Source organism: Camarhynchus parvulus, chromosome 1A (genome assembly GCF_901933205.1).
Source record: "Camarhynchus parvulus chromosome 1A, STF_HiC, whole genome shotgun sequence".
Taxonomy (NCBI): domain Eukaryota; kingdom Metazoa; phylum Chordata; class Aves; order Passeriformes; family Thraupidae; genus Camarhynchus; species Camarhynchus parvulus.
The window spans coordinates 62,121,352-62,144,620 of NC_044586.1; the positions used below are offsets into that span (position 1 = coordinate 62,121,352).

General features: G+C 39.8%; 1 protein-coding gene across 3 annotated transcripts in view; it reads right to left on the bottom strand.

The window, feature by feature from the left end:
• Positions 1–12,020: 12,020 nt before the first annotated feature.
• The window catches only part of SEMA3D (semaphorin 3D), a 136,957-nt gene continuing 125,708 nt past the window's right edge, over positions 12,021–23,269 (bottom strand). For all 3 annotated transcript variants that reach the window (XM_030960791.1, XM_030960790.1, XM_030960792.1), the window contains exon 18: positions 12,021–15,037. In XM_030960791.1, the coding sequence (XP_030816651.1) occupies positions 14,624–15,037 (414 nt within the window). In that variant the 3' untranslated portion in view covers positions 12,021–14,623. The remainder of the gene's footprint in view (positions 15,038–23,269) is intronic.

Consider the following 23,269-nt stretch of genomic DNA (forward strand, 5'->3'; position numbering starts at 1 on the left):
TAACTAGATTTTTGAAATTATATGAACAGGGTGGCAAAATGCACACGCAGAAAATACAAGCATCTTTCCTTTGCTGACCCAGGTTTGATTTGATTCAGCACAGAAGCACAGACAATGTTAAAGGTCTGGGTTATGTTTTTGAAAGAAGACTCCATAGAAAATATGCACACAAATTACTATAATGAAGGACAGTTGGCAAAAATGATAAGAATGATAAGGAAAAAAAGTGAGCATATTTCAGTCTGAAATAGTCTTTCACTATCACAAACCATCTGTTTCCACAAAGAGTTGGAGGGATGCTTAGCCATGTTTTCCTAGCTGGAAGTAAGAAAAAGGAAAGTATTTCTGTCAAATCCCCATGATCATGCTAGCAATTTTTTAATGCCATGGTTCTGAAAATCTTTTCTTTGAAGTCAGACTCCCTGGAAGCACTGAATTCACAGTTTGTGGCAATGTCTTAATGTAAATCAACAAATCATTCTACTGGATTCTTATTCTTGCACTCCAAAGCAAATAGAAATATTCTGTGTTCAATACCAAATCACTGCTTTTAGTTAAAAATAAACAAACACTTGAGGAAGTGCTTCAGAGCAGGCTACATTTTGGTCAGCAAATGAGAGCTTAGTTTTTGTAATTTTCTTCCCCAACACATCTCAGGAAACACAGAAGCTGTTTGATTTTTAGATTTCTTGACATTTAAAACAATGAAATAATAAAACACAGCACATTCAAAAATTCCATAGGAGGAGTCTCAAATTTAAATTGTCAGCATATAATTTTAAGTAATTGGCAGGAAATTATTTTTAAACATTTTTCTGGCTACATGGTTCAATTTGAAGCTTTTAAACTAAAATTGGATGTATCCACAGTTTGTGAAGTAACAATGCTAACACTAGGTCTAAGTTCAGCTGAAATTTACCCAAGCCTTCTTAGATGCTGCTATAGGAGAGAAGCTGCCTCATTAGAACTATTTTCTGATGCAGAAGCTTCTTAGTGAGGAATAATGTCAGATTGTGACTTATAACCCATTTCTTCAGCACCACTTACATCATCTAGTAACTAATCATGGAGAGGTCAAAAGATTTCAAGAAGACAACTGACTTAATAGAGTCCTATTAGCACAGGTCAGACAGCAAAATGGGATTCTAAAGTTATGCAGTCCAAGTGTGTCTTTGGTCAAGTCACATGGAATAGATGTGCAGCTCTGGGGCTTTTTTTTTTCCATTTTCAAGCAAAATGAATTTATGGTCATGCTCATGTGCTGGGTTATGTGTTAAATGAATGCATCAAGCAGCAATCTCTCAGTAGCACAAATAATTCTGTACTTTGCTGACACATACTGCCTTAAGGTGGAAGAAGAATGTTCTCTTAGCTGATAAGGGCTCCAGGTGTATTATATCTTGCAAGCTCTCTTAAATAACTTCAAACAATTAATTTGGAAGGAATTTTGAATAATAAAAGGACATTTCTTTAGTCATTTGTCCTCAACACGTGATTTAGGCAATTTTGGTGTGGGGTTTGAGAGATCACTGGTTGTGTGCAGTTAACAGGGAACCACAGGCAGCAGCACTTGGCCATTCTCAGCAGATTTCTGCATCACTCATGCATCAATAATGTTCACTGGCACCTCAGGGGTGGCTTCACCAGGAGGTTTTTGAGTGAAAAAACTATGAATAACAATTTTGGCTAAGCAGAGCAAATAAATCAATATTGACAGCAGTTATCAGAAGCAAAGCTGGTGACAGGTATAGCCAAAAGATTCTAGAAAGCTCCAAAACACCATTTTAAATTCTGGGAGTTTAGGATATTTAAAGGTTGGACAAGTGGTTGTGGAGAGGGACTGAGAGTTAATGGCTGTTGAATGAGATCTATTTATAGGATAAAGTTTCAGATAACCTATGAATCACACCAGGGATTGGGAAACTTTCTTTCTTGCAGTTTGAATTCTGGCTCTGTACTGTATCACGCATACCAATCAGAGTGCAAAAGACCAAATTTTTGGTGCTGACTCCACATTCTCAAGCCAAGCTCCAAATAAATTTTTCTTATTTAGAAAATGCTATATACAGGCATCTTGGAATTTGAGAACAGATCAACATAGCAACAGACAAATAACTTACACTTTTTAGTGACATTCAAATTCTTTTAGTCTGTGACCAACTCCCATGTAGCTGTTTAGTGATGGATTCAGTGCTTGGTGTGCCAGATTTCATAGCTATGACTCTTCAAACTCTCTGACACACTCATTTTAAGATTAAACAAAGCAATCTTTACAGCACAGCAGTAAGCTAAAACATGAGCCAGATTCACATGTACCAACACAGCACCAGAATGGAGCATCAATGCAAATAGGCTATTGTAAAAAAAAATAAAGCAGGATGGGAATTTTAGGCATGCCTTGGAAATTTCAAATGGATCAAACTGAATTTAGTGAAGCTGGAATTCAGTCAATATGCTGGAGGCATATCAGCCTGGCCTAAATTAAGATAACTATGAATGATATAAGAAACTGACCAGGGGTTGGGATTGTACTCCATCACATTTCTGGTACTTTCAGATCTATCATTTATGATAAGCAAGTGGGAATGACGGCTGTTATCCTGTGATCAGTGAGCAGATGGATCCCATATTTCAATAGGAAGTAAAGCTACAAATGACACAGCCAAATAATGATGGCTTTTGCCAATAGCCTTTGATAGAATATCTTTTGTAATAAAATAAGATCCTTGTGTATGGTCTATAAAACAGCATTTCAGAAAAGGCTTTGAAAGATTTTTATTTTTTTTCTTTTAAATAATGTGCTTCTGCAACAATATCTACAAAGACATAGGCCAAATACTCAACATCTGTATATCTTTTTTCTTATTTTGAGCAGACACTTGGCACATTCACAGATGTATTTTCCCCCAAATAATACAAACCAGAAAACACATTATCATTTCCATTAGTTCTTTATCAAGAGAAAGGAAAAAAATCTATCATTTTCATTTCAGTGTAAAATTATTATCCATTCTGCCACCCATGAAACACTAATGCTTATGACACTCCTTACAACACAGTCCTAGTCACTCAGCTAGTTTAGGACTTAACTTGTCCTAATATATTTTAGGATCTGTCATTAAAAGTGCATCACACATTATCTCTCATTGTTCCCCAAAAGCTGTGATCAAGGGTCCACGTTTTGGATTTCTCTCTCCTGCAAGTGTCATATATCAAATCACTGTCCAGAACACGAAATCTTAAATCTTCTCAACTTTCCTAACACATATATTGCTGTCACTATGTTCCTAAAACTGCTCCTGCTATTGTAATTATTTATATGTGTGCCTCAGCCAAAGTTCAGATTTGTGATTCAATGTATTATGCCAATGAAAAATTCATATTTGAGAAACCATGGTGTATGACACAATGCAACATAGTATGAGACATGCAGCTTCCTTCCACAGATACTTTCCTGGTCTTTGAGTTCCTGTCTCTTCATTTAACCAACTGGCTGCACATTGCATAAAACAAGCTTCTTGTATTATGTCTGAAATTTTGGCAGTTTCTTAGTATTGTTTTCCTCTTTCAGAAAACTTCTATGCATTAATGTAATCCTACATTCTGTTATGAATAAAAAAGGTCTCCTTCCAGTCTAAACAAAAGCAGAACATATATCACAAACAACAAAAGCTAGAAAATACGACCCAGAAGTTTATGTGCTGTGTGTGGAGAAAAAGGACAAGAACACTCATGATGAAAAAAATTCTTTTAATAGGAACAGAATGGAGTTGCATTGGTGCATAAAATAGCATTGCTTCCTACTGCTCATGTTCCAGAGCATTTTCATTTGTTAAAAAGGACCTTCACAGGCCGTGTTAGTGACATGGAAAAGGAGGGAAGGTGAAGTATGCAACAAGTGAATTATGAGCTCCTGAGATGAAAGCACCTCTACAAAATGGAGTTTAGACAGTATTAAGTGAAAACATTGTTACCCTCTTCAGCATGTTTTAAGTCATACGATCAGGAATGCACATTGAAATATACCCCATGTGAGAATATGACATCTCCTCAGGAACAAGTAAGAGAAAAATATAACAAGTAAAAATACTTACCAGGTGGAAGGGAAAGATACAAAGAAAACAATATGCAGATGCAGGTTGATTGTTGCCTGTTCCTGTCCTCCTACTATGTCTTTTTACAAAAAAATAATATAAAGTGAATGGTGCAATATGCCCCAGATGAAACCAGCACAGCCTTTTTCATGCAACATACTTCACTAAAAGTACATTCTTTGAGAATATGATTATGATTTGCTGATCTGGCAGCAAATATCTGACTTGTATCACATTAAGAAACAGGGAATTTCTAGTCTTCTCTTCATTAAAGGAGAATTTTTCATGTTTCCCTCAACTTCCCCATTACTAATCTGGAAAACTTTTCTTCAAAAATCTTCAGTCCACAGCTGTGCTTTGGGAAATGGAGCAGTTTACCTTAGCTGTTGACATCTGAGGGCTTTTCCTTAAAAGACAGCAACAATTCCATTCTGCTACCCATCTTCCCTGTATGTAGGCATCACCCAAAATGTATTTTTCTTAGATTTAAGAACAAAACATTGTGTTTCCTTAACTAATAAACCTTAATGACAATGACTCTCATGTGAGCCTTTATAAACATTCCTGTATGCCCAAGCTGTCAGCTTCCAAAGCTAAAACAACAGTTTTCAGGGCTGCACATGCCAACACCTGTGCTCAACTTGAAATCCTTGACATTGATCCATCCACAGAGACAATCAAGTCTAGTACGTGTTAGTAGATACAGTACAAACACTGAGTATTTATGGTTGTTTTCTTCATGAAGGAAAAAAAACAACAGCCAATTTTCTTGGGAGAAAGTTAAGAACCCCACCTACCCATGAGAGAAACAGAGAAGAAGCAGCTTGCTCCTTCCTTCATGTGGAAATGCACCCAACACTGGAAGACGCAATTGTCATGACATGTAATTGCAACACTGGAAGATGTTAAGAAAGATAGCCATTAACACTTTTATTGCAAGGGAAAGAATCAAACTTTGGCCAAAGAGTCAAGATTTGTCATTTCCTGTCCTAACAACAGTTCAGTTTCATCTAGCAACTCTTAAAACTGCTTGCTAACTTTTTCCGTTTATATATTCAGCTACAAATTGTTATAAAGCATTTAAAGCAAAACCAGAGAGGGAGATAATATGTATTAGCAATTCATAAATTGTCCTTGTCTAGGCTGGTGTGCATTTTTGTTCAGTATTTGATGAGCACTCCTGCAGAAATGTGCTTGGGAACTTCAGATTCTCCTATTCTGCAACTCTATCCCTTGTTACTCGGCACAGTAACTACGTGGACGCAGTGGTGCAAAATATATGAACCCCTAAGTATCCCCTGGACTGTGTTTTACACTGCAGAAATAGAAATGATTATGAACAGCCTGCTAGCTTGTTTTCACAGTGCACAGGGACTTTGTGTGTGAGCACGTCCCAGAACACTTCCCGCCATTTGGGTCATGAAGGGCCGGATTTTACCTCATAGCTCTTACTTTAAGCACAAATTTCCTCAGCTAACAGCCCTCCTGGATTCCAAGGGCCTGCAAAGAGGCATCACAGGTGGAAAAAAAAGTGAAGCAGGGGGAGCTCAGGAAGCCAATCAGCGCTGAAAATGTTTCTGAGCTGCTACAGAAGAGCTTGTGTGCATCTTCCTGAGACTCATCACTAATTGTCTTGAAGTCTGACCCTGCTAAACTCTTACAGGGAAAATGACAGATTTCAGCTTAATTAGCTTTTGTTTCCTTGAGTGCACACAAAGCAGTGCTGCATTTAAGCTCTTACCCAGCCTGTGGTGTCAGAAGGAAGCTGAAGGGTTTCTCTTGTTCTTTCTCTCCCTCTGACACCCGCCTCTGCTAATGAACGTGGCTAATTAGCCAGGCTGCGCCGAGCACCTCTTCTCCTGCAGGAGCTGCAAGTGCTTTACCAGCTGGATGCAGAGCCAGATCTGGGACACGCTGGCAGAATTCCCATTCACTTCAATGGGACCAAGATTGATCCTACATGAGACATTATCAACTGCAGCCACCTGCAGGGAGGGAGAGGGGGAGCACAGCAGCTGTTTAGCAGCACAGGGTAAGGCAGAAACGAGAGTTCAGGCTCGGAAATGAAGAATGCCGTATCCAATTGCAGCTGCAGGTGGAATTTAGGTGAGCAGAATGCTACTGCCGCAGTTGGGACTTGGCATCAGCTTTCAGGCCAGCAGTACCCCGAGACCTTTCCCAGCAAAGGGTCAGGAGCACAGTGGTCTAATGGACACAGCATGGGAGTGGGAAACAGGCATCCTTGCGAGCAGCGATGCGGCTGTCCTTGGAAGGAACACACTGACCATCTGTTAACAAATTAGCCTCTTTAACCTTCCATAAATCCTCTGAAACCCAGGGTGCTGTGCTGAAGGCTAGAACAGGAGGTGGACCAGTCAGCCTATTTATTTTTCTGCCTAGAGATATTTTTTTCTCAAAAAATTACTTTCGCCCCATAACTGTGGACAGATGCAGCAATGCCTGACTAAAAAAATGAACAAAACTTCCTTCTCCCCAGTTACCCCTGTCCTGAAAACACTTTGAGGGAGACAATCACACTCTAGAGCCAAAGGTACTCCAGAGACAGCCCAAGATGGATGGGCGATCAATTTGGCCTGAGGGTAACTTTAAAGCACAATGTCAGCCTAGACTTTCAGGAAAATGGTAATTGCTAATCATCTAGAAATGCAGGCATTAAAAAGCTATTATTGAATTTAAATTAATAAGCAGAGAGCTACCTATTGTGTATTGCTCTGCATCAACCACTGTGCAGCCCACAGCTTCTCTAAGCTCTTTGTAAACTCACTCTGTTGGCCTTAAGCACATTCTCAGTGGAGTGGTGAATCTCAGTCAATCCCCACTTAGGAAAGACTTCTATGAAAGAAATTTCAGATTACTGAACCTTGCCTTAACACCCTTGCTATTTCTGTGGCATGCTGTGAACTTTGTTTCTCTGAAATCTTTTGTTTTATGCTGTAGATTTACTTGGGTTTAAGACAGAGGCAAAACCTCAGATTTTTCTGTTTATTATAGCACTAATGAAACATACATTTGTTTCAGTTACCTTTGCATATAAAATTGAAATATGTAATAAGCCAGCAGGTCGGGCAAAAATGTAGATTATTTAAGCTCTACTTCTGTAATAATAGCAACTCAGTGAGCTGCAACATGTACAAATAGATACTTCAGTCTTACTGCTGTATAAATAGTTGTATTATAGAGTGAAAATCACCCCAACTCTCAAAATCAACCTGAGAACCACTCATGCCTTACAAATTAAAAAAGAAGCCAAATGGCATACAATTCCTGGGCTGGGCAGAGTGATAAATTTCACTTTAAGAGAAAAAATAGTCTTTGTTGGTCAAAAGTGAGGTATTAATCACAATCCTTGCAGCCAGTCCATTTAATGTGACCTTTCATTTTGCAATTTATAATTTGGAGGTAATATGCTTTTGCAATCTCCTCCTTTCTTCCCAGGCAAGTCACATTCTGAGACAGTCACTGGGGAAGATGGGATGGAGATGCATCATCACCAAAACCGAAAAATAATGTAAATATTTGGAAATGGGTTTTTTTCATTTTTTCATTTGTATTTTCATCATCTCATGTGCTCTGCATCCAATTTTTACAGCCAAGAATGTTCACAGGCACACAAGCAGTCTTAATATGTGATTATTACAATTAATTTCAACAAAAAGCATCCTGGGAGGAAGTTACATGAAGTCTCTGAAGGAGGATATGAAAAAGCTCTGATGCTGATATTTCTTTGGCCTTCTGGGGATTTTTTTAGTTTGTTTGGCTTGGATTTCTTTTTTCTTTTTTTTTTATTTTTGCAAAGAGAGGTTTGGGAGTGAATATTTAAAACATATTTTAAGAAAAAACATTCATAAAGTAAAAAATATATCTTTTATAAATCTAACTGAATTTTCAACTTAGGCCAGAGAAGTATACTATGGTCTCTGAACACTCAGCATTGTCATTTAAGTCTTGAGATTTTGTGTCTTGCAGTCTGTGCTGTCTCCATACCAAAATACCTTCTGTTCCTCTTATTGCTTTGTCATATATTACACCACCAGAAAGCATCTGGGCTTGGGCATGGTCCCTTTTAGTAGGAGAAATAACATGAAAGAATAGAAGAGTAGAACACAAAAAGCAAACCAAACACACACATGCACACAAAACAAAGAAAACAAAACCCAACCATCCAATCAACCAAAAACCTGAAAAAGTCTGAAAAACCCAGACTACCAAAAGAGGCCCTTCTAAAAAAATTAAATTAACAAAAACCACTCCACCCCCCCAAAAATATTCCAAAAATCCAGCCAAATCCACTTCTATACCATAGAGGGAAGGGAGAAGAATGTGAAATACCTCCAAAACTGAGATCTGTCTGGGGTCCTTACGGATATCACAGCAAACTGTTTGGACATATTATTTTCTTGTCTTGTACCATCTGGACTAATGCACTGACATTGGACCAGTAGTCCATATTAAAATAAAAACCCAATCACGTGGAAATGTTTGCTCGTTCATTTTTTTACATCATGTGGAAAATCTTATGCTTTTAAGCACAAACCACTTTAATTTTAAATTTTGCACAGCAACCACATGAACAAAAGGAGAAAGGAGACCTCTCAGCACCAGTCCCAAAATTTTTCTTTGTGAACGAAAACTCCATCTGGTCTCCAATTTAACCTCAAGGTGTCTGGTTTGCATCTGCAAACGAATGCTGAAGTTAATACTAAAGGAAGTCTTCAGCTGAAGGCAGACTGTGATACCATGACTGTGTAGGGGTGTGTGTATATGTCACAAAATACCTGATCCAAAGTCCTCCTCCATGTAAAAGTGGGGTTATCTGCTAGAGCAGAGTCTGAAAGGCAGGAGACAATGGGCTTACTGGGAAAAGAAAAGACCAAGCAAGTAAAAAATGAGTCTTGCCACAGCTGTCACACCAGCTGTTTCAGACATACATTGGCAAGTGAGACCCTCAAGATTACAATTCGCTATGTATCCTTACCTGCACAGAAAACAAATGCTGGTGTTTCTCACACATTCTAGTATAACCACTATTTTGTTATGTGGAAATGAAGTATTATAAATCTGTTCTGTAGAATTAATAATTAAACTTTTTTTCACATGACTTCGTTTTTTCTTCTGTAATGAACTTACTTTACCAACCTTGAAATCTGGATTACAGCTACAAAGAATGTCACACGTCAGCTAGCGACAGCAGCCTAGTTCAGGGTAATATTAGCAACACTACAGTGAAATATTACAAGAGAGATCATTTAAAGTTTTTAAAATGTAACAGAATATATTAGAGAGACACATGGGCTTAATATTCTATTCATGTAGATGTAATTCCTTAGACCTCCATGTCTCATCAATAACTGTGTGCAAAAAGAACCAGGCCAATATACTCCACAGAGCAACACACAGATTTGGGATTTGACTACCAGACTATAAAGAGATTAACAGTGCACTTAGGCTTCAGTTCAGTTCCAGAAATATTTTAATCTCTACTGTCAATGGAGGCTGAGATGAACCCTGACTCTTGAAATCACATTTGCTTTTTGCAAATTAACCTCTGTTACAAAATAAATAGAAAATAAGACATTTCTACACGCACTCCTGTACACATAAGCTTGTACGAAAAAATGTCAGACAACTCAATTTCCATTAGCTGTTATTAAATATTGAGACATTATTATGGGACACAGGCTGATTGCATGATCAATGAGTAATGATAACAAATAATTATTCATTATCTGAAATGTTAAATGAAGATCAATACCCATAATGGTTCAAATAAAAGGTTCATACCATTTGAACTGTAGGAATCTTCTGATCTCAAAAGCACATGAACAAGTGGATATCTGTTGCATTTAGCCTAATTACTTCATTATGAGTGACATAAGAACTGGGGACAAAATCTACATATGAACTGGAAAGTACTCAGGTTCTTAGATACCTCAAGCAGCTTAACTGCTTAGGGGGGAAAGCATTTGCTTATGGCATGAACACACATTCACACCTGTTGTTGGAATGGTTTCCAGTAACAGAACCAGTTTATCAGAGTAAGTGTTAATACTTTATTCCTTTTTCTGCTAATCCCATTTTCTGTTTTATTTTAACTGACTGCAAGATTGCTGCAAAGTTTAGAGCCCTGTTGGGCTTTAAAGCTTATATCAGTTTTCAGCATTTTTATAACTACAGCTCACATTGTATTGGTTATTCTAAGAGTCTGCTTGAAACCACTTTGATTCAGTTGAGCACTGACCTGTTGCTGAAGTACGGTCAATAGAAAGGTTTTGTTGAAGAAAAAGATACTGTATTAATAACTGTAATCCCTGTTGAATGCATATTGACATAAATATATCATATAAAAGTGAAGATTAGAATCACAGAACCATAAAATTGGAAGAGCCCTTTTAGACCATTTAGTCCAGCTGTCAGCCCAGCCCTGCCCTTGTAACCCTTGAACCACCAAACCACATCCCCCAGTGCCAGATCCAGGTGCCTCTTAAACACCTCCAGGGATGGTGACTCCACCACCTCTCTGGGAAGCCCATTCCAATGCCTGACCACCCAGGCAGCAAAAGCATTTTTTCTAATATCTAATTTGAATCGTTCCTGCCTCAGCTTTAGGCCATTTCCTCTCATCCCCTCTCTGCAGGCACAGCAGAAAAGGCTGGCCCACACCTCACTACTCCCTCCTTTCAGGAGCTGTGGAGAGTGATGAGGTCCCACAAGAGTCTCCTCAAGACCAAACACTCCCAGCTCCCTCAGTCATTCCCCAGAAGAGGTTCTCTTGTCCTTTTTGCCCTTTGCTGGACACACACCAGCATCTCCTTGTCCTTTTAAAACTGGGGGGGCAGAAGTGGATGCAGCACTCGAGATGCGGCCTCACCAGTGCCGAGAACAGGGGGAGAATCTCTTCCCTGTCCTGCTGGCCACATTATTCCTGACACAGGCCAGGTGCCATTGGCTCCTTGGCCACCTGGGGACATGCTGGCTCATGCTCAGTCACAGTGGATCAGCACTCCCAGGTCCTTTTCCATTGGGCCACTTTCCAACTCCTCTAGCCCGGCCTTAGCACTGCAGAGGTTGTTTTTGTGGCCAAAGTGCAGTGCCTGGCACTTGGCCTTGTTGAACCTCATGACATTTGAAACAATGCACTAAGGGATCTGTTTAAAAGCTACAGTTATTAATGTGGAGGCAACTTTTTTTTTCACTCTGTACCAAAAATTCATTCAATTTAAATTTTTATGGCACTCTTGAAAGAGGCAGGGCTCAGTTTCATTTAAACTATGGGCCTGTTGTGGCTCATAGTACAGCTCACAGCAGCCCAGCTGAGCCCCAATCATCAAATTGAAATTCAAGCTTCAAGTTGAGCGTCTAAATTACACTAGAGATTAAACCCCTTTGAAAAGAGAGTGCTACTCCTCTGTTACAGTTTCTGGTCTAGCTCATCTTCTAAACCTCCCTCTGGGACTGCAGGTTGTGGAAAAGACCCATGGCTCCTCCTGTTCCTGTTCCTGGGTTTGCCATGCTGAGTCCCACCTAACAAAGCCCTGTCTTACTTCCAGTAGTGATTCTCAATCTATCCCTCTCATTCTTTTGTCTCCAAGGTTCTCTGGATTCCTTGCATGTGTATTACCTGCACTGTATGAGGTGTGCTACCCCTGCCAGCTACAGCATTCATTTTACCCAGTGTATCAAACCACAGACTTTTATCTATGTGGGACTATTACATATGTTCCCTGGGGTGGCATGAACCCAATGCAACACACTGGTTTGGAGGATATTGAATTTATTTCCCATGATGGAAGAGGTCTTATATCTTACTTGGGGTTTTATGGTACCACTGTACCCCAGACTGATGAGGTCATTTCTTTAAGAAGAATCGCATTGCAAGAACATTTGAAATAAAAGAAATGAAAGTAGTTTTTAAGAGCAATAACATTTTAATTCAACCATTTAAATCTAATGTTCCCAGTACTGAGACCCTTACCCCATATCTCTACTAAAGTCAGTTTGGGGGGGTTTCATATGTAGAATACAAACCCCCAATCATACCCAAACATAAATCAAATTATGTTTTCATGGAGGAGAAAATACGAAAAAAGACCCTACTTTGCTTTTTTATGAAGTAGGCAAACATGTGATGAGAGTTGTCAATTGAAGTACCATGTCACCCTGATGAGAAGAGTGGATCTTTTGCCAGTGCCTGTAAATGCAGCCCACCTGCCATTCCATAGCCTTGGTGTGGTTCCACTCATTTCCTTAATGCCCAAGCCAGAGAAATGGGACTTTGTGGACTGATATAAATCTAATAAGGAATAACAAGGCAGGTTCTGTATGGTGACAGCATAATCTTCCAGCCAAGAATATTAAGTATCCCTGTGCTTTATATGTAGTAGTTTAATACCCCCCCATACCTTCCCTAAGTAGTCTTAATTGGCCTTAAAATCAAGGTACCCAAATTGATGAGCCTCTTGTGAAATGCCTGGTCTACATTATTTTGCAGCAAAAATGCCAAAAAGTTCTCTGCATGTTCTCAAAGTACTGCACGGCTGGTTAGTATCTTCAGCATCAGTCTTTCTGCTGATTAAAGGTCCTGTGCTGAGAAATTCCCTCCTCCCCACAGATGTATTTTATAATATTTAGCACTCAGTGCTTTACACTATCAAAGCATTGTACGCATGCTATCTAGTATCTCCTAATTAACTCATACATCTCCTATTAAAAAAGCATCTAAAATTAATGACATATGGTATCGCTGGCTTTTGTACAACACATGCAAACGCAGCTTTTGGGTTTTACAAGAAACGTGGGTAAGCTGAGATTCCTTTCTGAAATCTGACAAACACTTTGCCATATCCGACTTTCAACAGAGAGGAAATGAACAACGATGCAAATTGGACCTTCACAATTTTAGATCTGTGACTGAATGCACACACAAACACCAGCACGGGCGAGGGCTCCAGAGCCAACAGTTTTGGTCCCTTAATGAGGTGCACAACAATTGCACGCCTTTCCCACAGACTTTGCTCTCAAGATCTGTAGAATGCATGAGAAACAAGTGAAGTCTGTCATTTTGGTATCCATCAAAGCTGTCTTCCATGTGAGGAAGTGGCTAATTTGTCATTTCACACTCAAAAAGGCGTGAAAGGCAAAACTGAGGGAGGTTAGATGGAACAGAGGAGAGGGGGACTGTGACTCAGCCATGAGAGGAGACAGTAGGCCTGATTTTGAGCTTGTGTTTGTTGCTGCATATCAGGAACAAAACCAATTGAATAATACTGATGTAAAACAGACAAGGATGAGGCTAGTATTTCTTGCTTATGTGTAAAAATTTACATTATTAAACCCAAAATATAAACCAAGGAACAAGGAACACTTTACAAATGAAATTATGGTATACAGCAAATTTCTAACTTACAAGTTTTATTTACACATGGACATCTCTTATTTAATTATAATAAAAGTATTAATTCCAACAATGCAAATTTTCAACTTAAAAATACATAAGACCTTTGAGAAAAAATCCCAAAGAATACACACATCTGAGGAATGTCAGCTCTGTGTCAAGAGCACTGGTCTCAGCCACTACATATTTCCCTCATCGTCTTTCATTTTAGCCTTGTTGTTGTCTTTTAATTTTCTTTTCCTCTGCATAAAACAAAGCCAGCAAAGGGCCAGAGAAACAGTCAGAGTCAAACCTTTAGAGGCATAGAAGAGGTGCAGGCAGGAGTCCCATTATTTGTTAACAGGATTTGGGCACATACGTCCCATGAACCACTTAGGAAATTTACTCCCAAGCATCTCGATGGCAATTTCAATTAGAGTCAGCATTTCATTTCAGCAGATGGACTGCAAACTGGTGGCTACTCAAACACTAACGAGTAACACTCGATAATTCCCCTCTCTTAAACTATGATTATGCTTTCTCTTTTTTATGGGCAGAATGAATGCTGTCCCTAAGCCAAAGCTTAATTTGATTTTTTGCTGTGCCTCTCTGTGCTAGCAAAACCCCACCCGTGTGCCTGTATACAGGCCCAGTGGGTAAATTAGGGGTATTTTTGCAGATCTGTCACACATTTCTACCATGCTTCTTGTTCAGAAAGATGCCAAAGAACTGGAAGTACATCTGCCTTCCCCTGAAATGTAGCCACCTCTGGGGTGGAATGTGGCAGCAAATGTTAATATGGGAACACAAACACTAAACCTAATGTGAAAATTACAAAGGAAGTAAAGAACACAGCTCACGCAGTCTAAGGCTACCCAGAAATTAGCTAAATGTGTACACTTTTTCTTTTTTAATCAATGCATTTGAAATGATGGCCTGGTTTGCAGCACTCCACTAAGGAACATCTCATTTGGCATTGAATCCCACTGTACATTCTCACACAGATTAACAGTGATGGTAAATTTTCTGATTTCAAGAAGAAGCATTACTAACTCATAGGCAAGATGCACAAAACCAGAACACAGTATTTCTTTTTTTTTTAATGGAAAATGTCCTTTCTTTAAATAGCATTTACAAACTACGTTGATGGTGGCCTGGCTGGCTCGTGGTGCCTTCGGTTTCGCTTTTTTTTCATCTCCTGCACATGCTTCCACTTGGCACCACCTTTGTTCCGCTGCCGCCGCTTCTCCCGGTGCCACATCTGTTCACAGTACTCATCCAGGCTAAAGCTGGGGCTGCTGACCAGCTGGATGTAGTCCTTGTACCTCAGCCGGGACTCCGTCAGCAAATCCCTCACCCGGCCCTCCTCATCCTCAGTCTTCTGAGTGCTCTCCATCTGTCCATTCTCGATGACGTTCAAATTCAGCTTCACGATGGTGTGCACAAAGGTGTGCTCCTGGGCTTTGCAGAAATAGGCTCCCGCGTCCCTTTTCTGCAAGCTGCGGATCAGCAGTCCATGCTCCGTTTTAATGATCCTTTCATCAGCCTTCAGCTGTGGGGTTGGACAAGAAAAGAGCACAGGAGGTGAGTCTCATAGTCAAAATGAGATGTGTGTCAATGCTATGCTGAGGTGGAGGCACAGCCTGGCTGGCACATGGAGTGTCCCATCCCCATGGTGCAGCTGGGACAGAAATCAGCAGTTCCCTCAAGGCCTGAGTCCTGTTCCTAACTGCAACATCTGGATCACGGACACTCAGCATGCAGTAGCAAAAGACACATGTTGTACAGCTGACAGGACAGACAGCAACACTCATCACAGCACAGTGCAGTGAGTGAGGCTGCATTCTCCAAGGAAGGGGAGCTATTGACTGCCACAAATCTCAGCATTTTTTTAACTGCTCTTTTTGAGGTAACTCTAATACACCCAAAATACCAGAGTGCTTGCAGTGCTGAGGCCCTGCTATGATGAATATGAATACTACTACTGATCTTTACAGTGAAATGTTGTGTTTCTGATCTTCTTCAACCAAGTTTTACAAAAGGAAATTGATCCTGGCTTCGACTCACTGAGATGTGATTAAAAGCAGGCAATAAGGCTGGATGGATACAACAAAGTACAGCTCTTTTATTGCTAAGATCTGTGGAGAATAACTTAAGAGAAAAATAAGAACTAAAAAAAACCAAAACCCCAAACGAAAGAGTAAGATTGCAAGTGGGAGCTGAAGTCTGACAGCATCGAAGTGTAATTTCGTTTACTAATAGAAATATTTAAAAAATATTTCAGAGTCTCACATGTTAAAAGTAAGGTGTACCTTAGACTAGTAACACTGTCAGGTAAGTTATGTATCTGGTAATCTGAAGATTATTTCTAAACCAAGTGAAATCAAAAAATAGCTCCCCACTCAAAAAAACCCCAAAAACCTGAACCCAAACCAAACCAAGAAACCGGACGAGGCACTGGGCACCTAAGTATTTTTGCATCTGGGAAACATAAAAGATAAGTACTTTGCCAAAGACCATATAAAGATTAGTAGCAGAGGTGGAAGTAGAAAGCAGAGCCCTAACTCCCGACATCCAGCACCAGCATTTCCTTTGAAAATGATGCCGGTTTGTCCCAGGCTGTTCCCTCCCAGGCGTGCTGTGTTCTGCTGCCACTCAGAGGCTGCAGCACAGCTGGCACCCACAGACCTGGATTGCTGCTGGAGGCAGCCTGAGCTCTGCTGGTGGCATCACTGCCAAGGGGGAAAACTCCAGCTCAAGTGGGGTAGTGGGTTTGAGAAGAGGGGGCTGGGGGTGGAAAGAACCAACACAGAATCTGCAAAACTTCCCAGAGTGCACATCTGACCCTCCAGCAAACTTCAGAGGGTGAAGATCAGGGAGGCATAAAGATGACTAAATTAGATTTATTCACAGTGGGTAAGCTACACACTGTTTCTTTATGTAAAAAATCTGCACACGATTCCCTCTGCTACTCCATGGGAAAAAAATTATACATACATATGATTCTCCATCTGTTATGATTCTAACTCACTAGTACTTTATCATAATAGAGTCTCTTGGAGCAAAGAGATTGATGAGATGACCTTACAGGGCTTTTAGCTTTACCCTTTTCTAAGTTTCTATGACAGTGACTTTGAAATAATTAAAGAAGTTTTAGAGACCATATTGAGATCATCAGAAAAAACAATACACATAAATATACTACAACCAGAGACAGAGATTTTTGTTTCCTACTGCTTCAGCTGTAACAGCCTTCAGTAACATATGCATTAGACAGGTATGTAGGAAAGTCATATGGATGGATGGATATAGCCTGTGTACTGCCACAGACAGGAGAGCAGCAGACACAAGAAATCAGCTGCTACAAAGGCAGGTCAGATTTTGTACCTCTGGTTGCCAGTTTCTCTGGCCAAGTATTTTTTGGCTCCTGCCCCCAGTTGTTGGTGTTGGGAGCTTTAGTTTCGCTGTTTGTAAACTGTATATAAGCATGTCTACTCAGTACCCTGAGGGTGAAATGATACAAATTTCAGGAAGTTCCTGGAAAATCGATTGCCCTGACAACAGGTGCTACATGAGCACAAGCTACTTCTGATTTACCACACTGAGTTTAAACCAGATAAATTATGGTCAAGCCACATGCACAGAAGATAACAGGAAGACAAACTAGAAAAGGCTGCTCTTTTGCACAACCCACAACACAGGGCACTAGCCCTCAACTGGATCAGCTAGTGACACTTCACTCCAAGTAAATGCTCCTTTTTTACAGTAAAAACAGGAGCATAAAATTTACAAAAGAATCCACAAATAAGGAGCTGTAGGCAGAAATATGTCTAGGACAGGTGTTTCCTCATGGTGCTGTGCTCCACAGAGAGCAGCAGGAGCAGGGGCCAGGTAAAAGTGCTTGGAGGCCTGGCTTTTACAAGACAACAAGGAAATCCCTTTCTTCTGCCCAGGATTCATGTCAACATGAAGATCCACGTTTGTGAAATTGAGGGAGAAGCCTGGGAAGAAGCAGCTAACTTCCAGACATTTGGGTTTCATAAGGCACTGTGCAAAGACCCAGTTCCCACATTGCCTGAGTGAAAACAGGACTGATGTCTTTGAGCTTGGGGCTTGATGCAATCGCAGCAGTAGCATCTGCCTGCCGGTGGCTCTGCCAGTATTGTAGTCTAGAGCCTCTTGACAGCTGTGCACCTCCCACACTTGGAAGGGCTCCAGCTGGCTGTTTGGGCTGGCTGGGTGCCAGTCCAAAGTGCCCTCTCCAGGGCTTTGCCTCTTTCCAGTGAAAGAAAGGCAGAATAATGGCAGATCTAGACTTGAAAAGATCACTGGACCCCCAAGTCCGGCACCCTGCTACTCATAACTATTTGCTATTTGTGTAACAGCCACCACTTTTTAGTCATAAATGTGTTAACTGATGGAGCTGCCCCCCCTCTGCCGTGGGACACTGCAGAGAAAGGTAAAAATCTAAATTGGTTATGTCCCTTAATCCCAGCGCATCATGACTCCTATTTTTAATGAAGCAGTGCTCCTACAGAGTGTCCTGTGTTAACCTTGGACACTGATTTAGGGTGACTGTCACCTCCTCCTCTGTGCCTTCATTGTTCATTCCTTTCTTATCCTCTGGCAGGATAAAATTATGGCTCCGATTTCACACATATTGACCAACACTTCATTACTGCTTTCCCCCCTCACTTCTCTTTCTGGTATCCTGTTTATGTTGTTTTACCCATAGCTTCAGAACTCCTCCTGTCTTTCCTCTCTGCTTTCCTCCCCACAGGGCTCTGGAGTTTCATAAACACCTGGCATTTCATTACTTGGTAGTAGATCTTGAACCTTTCACTTGAATGTTTAATGTGGTCTTTGGTTCCTGACCTATAGATGTAAAATATGTTTTATTAAATTCTGAGGAAAGTGAAGATTACTTAGATAAAAGAAATTTTGTTTTGCTCAACTGTGGATTCACTGTTTCACCCTCCACCATGTCAAAATCAGTAACTGTTCTAAAATATTTCTAAATAGGATTTAGCAATTCAGAAGTACACAGGCTTAAATTCATAAAAGCTTGCTGACATGTCCTTAAATTTGAGCATACAATAAAACTTTAACATGAAAGACAGTTTTGTTCCATAGGAAACAAAAATCACAAAAAATAAAGCAATTTATTACTAATTGCTTTCTTTTCTTAGTTAAGTAGGAGCAGATTTTTGATGAGATTGTATCAACAAACTCTACTTTCATCTTTCATGATAAGCACATAAGTTTTCCAAGATTTACATTAACTGAATTATGACACATGCAATAGATTCTGGCAATATATGACAAAGGGAAAAGAACTCCATGCAAATCTAACACTTGATTTTCACAATTTGAATTTAACAATGAAAAAAAAAAAAGTATTGCCAATAATGATGGCAAATCTTTGAACAATCAGTAAGTTGGAAAACAACCAAGGATTTGAAAGTGCTGTGGCACCAGGTTAGGTCAATGCTTTTTGTCCTTTGCTAATGATGTGTTTAGATAGCTCCCTCTTTACAAATAATTCACATGTCAGCTCTTTCACAGTTAAAACACTGCACCTGTCTGGGAGAAAAGTGGCTTCAAAGCCTGCCTTTCCTCATTAATCAACATGTGAAAAAATGTTAGAGGTAAAGCTGGACTAATCACGGGTTAGCTGCAACCCCTGAACAAATTGAGAGAGGGAGAAAAGAAAATGAGGAACATTTGCAGAGAATTCACATTCATCTTTGTTTTTCTATTGTTTTCTTCATCCTCATCATTTGACTGGAAATAAAGATCACTCTAGGGTTTTTCTGACATTATTGTTACACATGACTGTTTCTCTTGTATGGGAAAATAATAATTTAGCTGCAACACAGCTGTAGAATTAATTTTTTTAAAAACATCTTTTTTTTAATTCACCAACAGCCTCAGGAAAAATGAAGAATGTGTTGCTGGTAAAATGGCATTGTGGACACGCATGATTCCTATTAGTTTCAAGGTAGAGTTTACTTCTTACTCTGAGACTAAAATTTAAACTCCTCCATTCTTATTACTTCTCCAATATATCCAAATGAAATCAAAAATGTCACTCAGTACAGTTACTTCTCCTCTTTGCCAATGAAGCTGTCAAAAATATTAGTCATACTTAAGATGTTCAAGGTATTAGAAGAAAAAAAAGGCAATGAGTTATATAGTAAAATAAAAGAAAGAAAGCATGAGAACTTAGGCTGCAGAATTAATATCTTTTTATTTTTCTTTTTTTTCAACTCTCCTGACCTTCTCTCTCATTGACCTAAAGATTCAAACACCAAATTACACTCCCCTGACAGAAGGTACTAGTGGAAATTCAGTCCTTGCTGTGTGTCCTCTGCCTGACTCAGCCATCACCCAACTTTTGGATTTCAGGGCTGGCACTGAATCTGTGGCTTTTTTTCTTACAATTCTGCTAGACCAGATGTTTGTAACACAGTTGCCATCATGATACAAAAACCTCCAGATGCAAAAAGATACTGAAACTTATCTCTTGGATAAATTGAAAAAAAATGCCTAAAATTGGAATGAAACAACATCTCCTTGCTCTAAAGGGAGAGCTAGGTCACAGTGTTGTGCCTTGCAATATGTCCTGCCCAAAAGTGGGTCCAGCTCTTGTATCTACCAAAATATCAGATTGTCCTTAAGTTTGGTCCACCAGGAAAACACAGTTTGAGCTGTGGAGCAGGAATGTGGAAAGGATGAGAACCGCTGAAGGAGAACCTGAGTGTCCCCAAGCATTGTGGTGGATTTATTTTCACCACCAGGTATAAGCAGAGCAGAAAGAAGAAAGTTAAAAGTGATCTGCACCTATTTTGCCACTTTAGACCATATGGTTTTGTTCTGTCCCCTGCTGCTGAGGTGGCAGCTTGGCAGATCAGGAGCCACTGAGGGGGACTGAGGGTGAAGTGTAGCCTAAAGCAGAGGGGCTGAAGCTTTTCAGAGGCACCAAAACTAATGCCTTTGTAGGGAGCCATGCCATTTGCTTTTTGCAGTCCTGACACTTATTATATACATAAAATAACACAGGATTTTTTTTGAGAAATAACTAGTATCTGTTTAAAGCTTCAGAGAGCCTCAGCAGTTCAAGACACTACGAACAGATGACGTCCCCAGAGTTTTTTATGAACTCCAGGCACTGAAACACTCCCCGTCATCCCAGTGAGTAACGCTGCACGCACAGGAACAAACATGATCAATTGCGTGAGCAACACTAACCACAAAAGCACTAGATATTTGACTCCTGACCTTAAAACAGCCCTAAACTACAGGGAAATGTACTCCCACTGGCAGCAAAATGACCTGGTGACAGCTTCTGTACCACAGGAGATCCTGTCCCTCCCTGCAGGTTGCTCTGCCTGGAAGTCTCATTCTGAACCATGACCGTAAGGGTGAAATGTCGGGGACATCCTGCTGGGCCAAATGCTTCCCATCTAGTCTGGATTTTGCCCTTTCCCTTGCCTCAGGAAGCTGCAGTGCATGTCTGGGACAGTGCAAAGCCATCTCTTTGTAAAGCCAAGTTTAAAGACTTGCTAAGACATTACAGCTCCAGCCCTGGAACTAAAAGTCCGTAACCTAAGTTCCAGGTGCGTGGAGTCATTTGCAAAGCATGGTATCGTCATCACAATAAGTTACACTGCTAAGACATGCACCAAAAGAATGCACAGTGTTATTTGAGAAATCTGCTGCAGGAAGGGAGACAGAGAGAGCAGAAAATATAATTGTAATGGGAAAAGTTATGGTAATGCATTGGTTGAGGAAAGATCAAGCTATACATTAAATATGACCTCAGTGTTTCTGTCACATATGGAATTTTTGTCAAATTGAAGTACTTTAAAAAGAAAGTCAATTACTCTGCTCTCTGGATTTTCTAGGAAGGTCTCCAATCAGGTTTTTATACTGATGAACTCATTTTCACTGGTAAGTCAAGTTAGAAAACCTGGAAACCTCAATTGCTGGATCTGCAAATTATTAAGGGATTAACATTTTAACCATTTCACCCTTATTCCACCAAATAGGAGGAATGATTGTTCAGCATCTCTACAGACCTGGTCAATCATTTAGGGATCCATAAATGAAATTAGGAATTCAACTTCCTGCATTTGAAAACATGTAATTTCTACATGAATATAGTTATCTTAAAAAGTAAACCAAAAGTTTCTTTTTTTGTTTCTTCTAAAAATGATGTGTACCAATATAAGCAAACAGAGTTTGTTCAGGAGTTCAATTTCTTAGGATCCTGAAACTAAGCTGGGTCAAAATACTATAAATTGTTATTATTAGAATTTTCTGGCAAGCCTCAAACAGAACTAATATCTATACACTGTCTTTAAGTGACCTGATCCTCTAATCATCAGTGTGCACATGCATTTCTATAGGCTATTATCTTCAGACTCAAAAAAACTAAACAACCAAAAAACCCCCAAAACCCCAACCAAAAGAAACCCAAAACCACCCCAAGAGCTGAGTTTTACCAAAACTACATCACAGAGGTACTGCTGTGGATTAAGGCACAATGTGTGGCAAAAAGCTCTTTGCCTACTTTTAACATTCATATTGTAGAAAATCTCTGCACATTTCTCCTTCAAATTTTCTACTAAATTTGCCTCAGAGGTTAATCCAGCCTTTTAGGAAAGATTTACTTTTCTCATGCAAACAGATGTCAGACTGTTTACACAGAGCAAGCCCAGTAAACACTGCTGTTAATGTGCAAAGATGAATTCTGTGTGCTTGCTGGGGCTTCTAATGCCACCACACATGTGCACACATTCCCTAAATCCCTCCCAACGTGCACATCCTTGGCATGCTGGGCAGTCCTGCTGTATTGGACATCACCAGGCCTGGGTAAGGGGCATTTGGATCAGAACAAATAGGAGGGGCCAGGCCACTGCCACAACAAACCTCCTGGAAATACAGTGTGTATCAAGAAAGAGTATAGCATTAATTAAGGCTATATACATGTTAGCATGCTGTAAATTTGCTCAAAAGTTGGTTTCACCTGCAGTTTGTTCTATGATCAAACAAGAAAGACAGCTTGAGCTTGGTTCCATGACCTTCAGAGGCCTAGCTGAACCTGTGATTTATGAGAAAATCAACTGATAATATCTTTTTCCTTAAATTGACACAGATAAAGACTCAAAAGCAGCCCTTCAAAAGAGCCTTTTAAGTCTTGAAAGTGTAATCTCTTATGATACAGAAATATTACATTCTTCACAGGGAACTGGCACCTTTATGCAAAGTTTATAGCTCATGGTATAGTTGCAATACATTCTTTTTAAAAAGACTGGGTCTTCTCAAAACTTGACTTCTCATTCATAAAAAAAAGAAAGAAAACCACACAAAAGGAAAGAAAAACAACAAGAACAAACACCCCCTCTCCCCCTGCCCCCCAAGTCAAAAACCTGTTAATTATCTGCTTAAATTTACTTTAAAATTAGTCTTAAATACACAGGAATAGTTAAGAAAGTACTTTACTTGTTTTCCTGAACATCAAGTATGTGAGTGCGTTTACAAACTGCTGCCTTAGGGAAGATGAGCACAGAGACTCCTGTACAGGAGAGTAAAGGTAACTCTATTTCAGTAAACTGAATGACTGTAGGTCTTTAAATGCCAATACACTTCTAGCTGGGTGTGCACTTCAACTATCTGTGGCTGAGAGCATTCTTGGTCATTTGATCAGAAGGTTTTTCTTTTTTTTTTTGTCCACATACAGGCTATAATGGGGGTTACAAGCAGTATTTCAAAGTAGCAA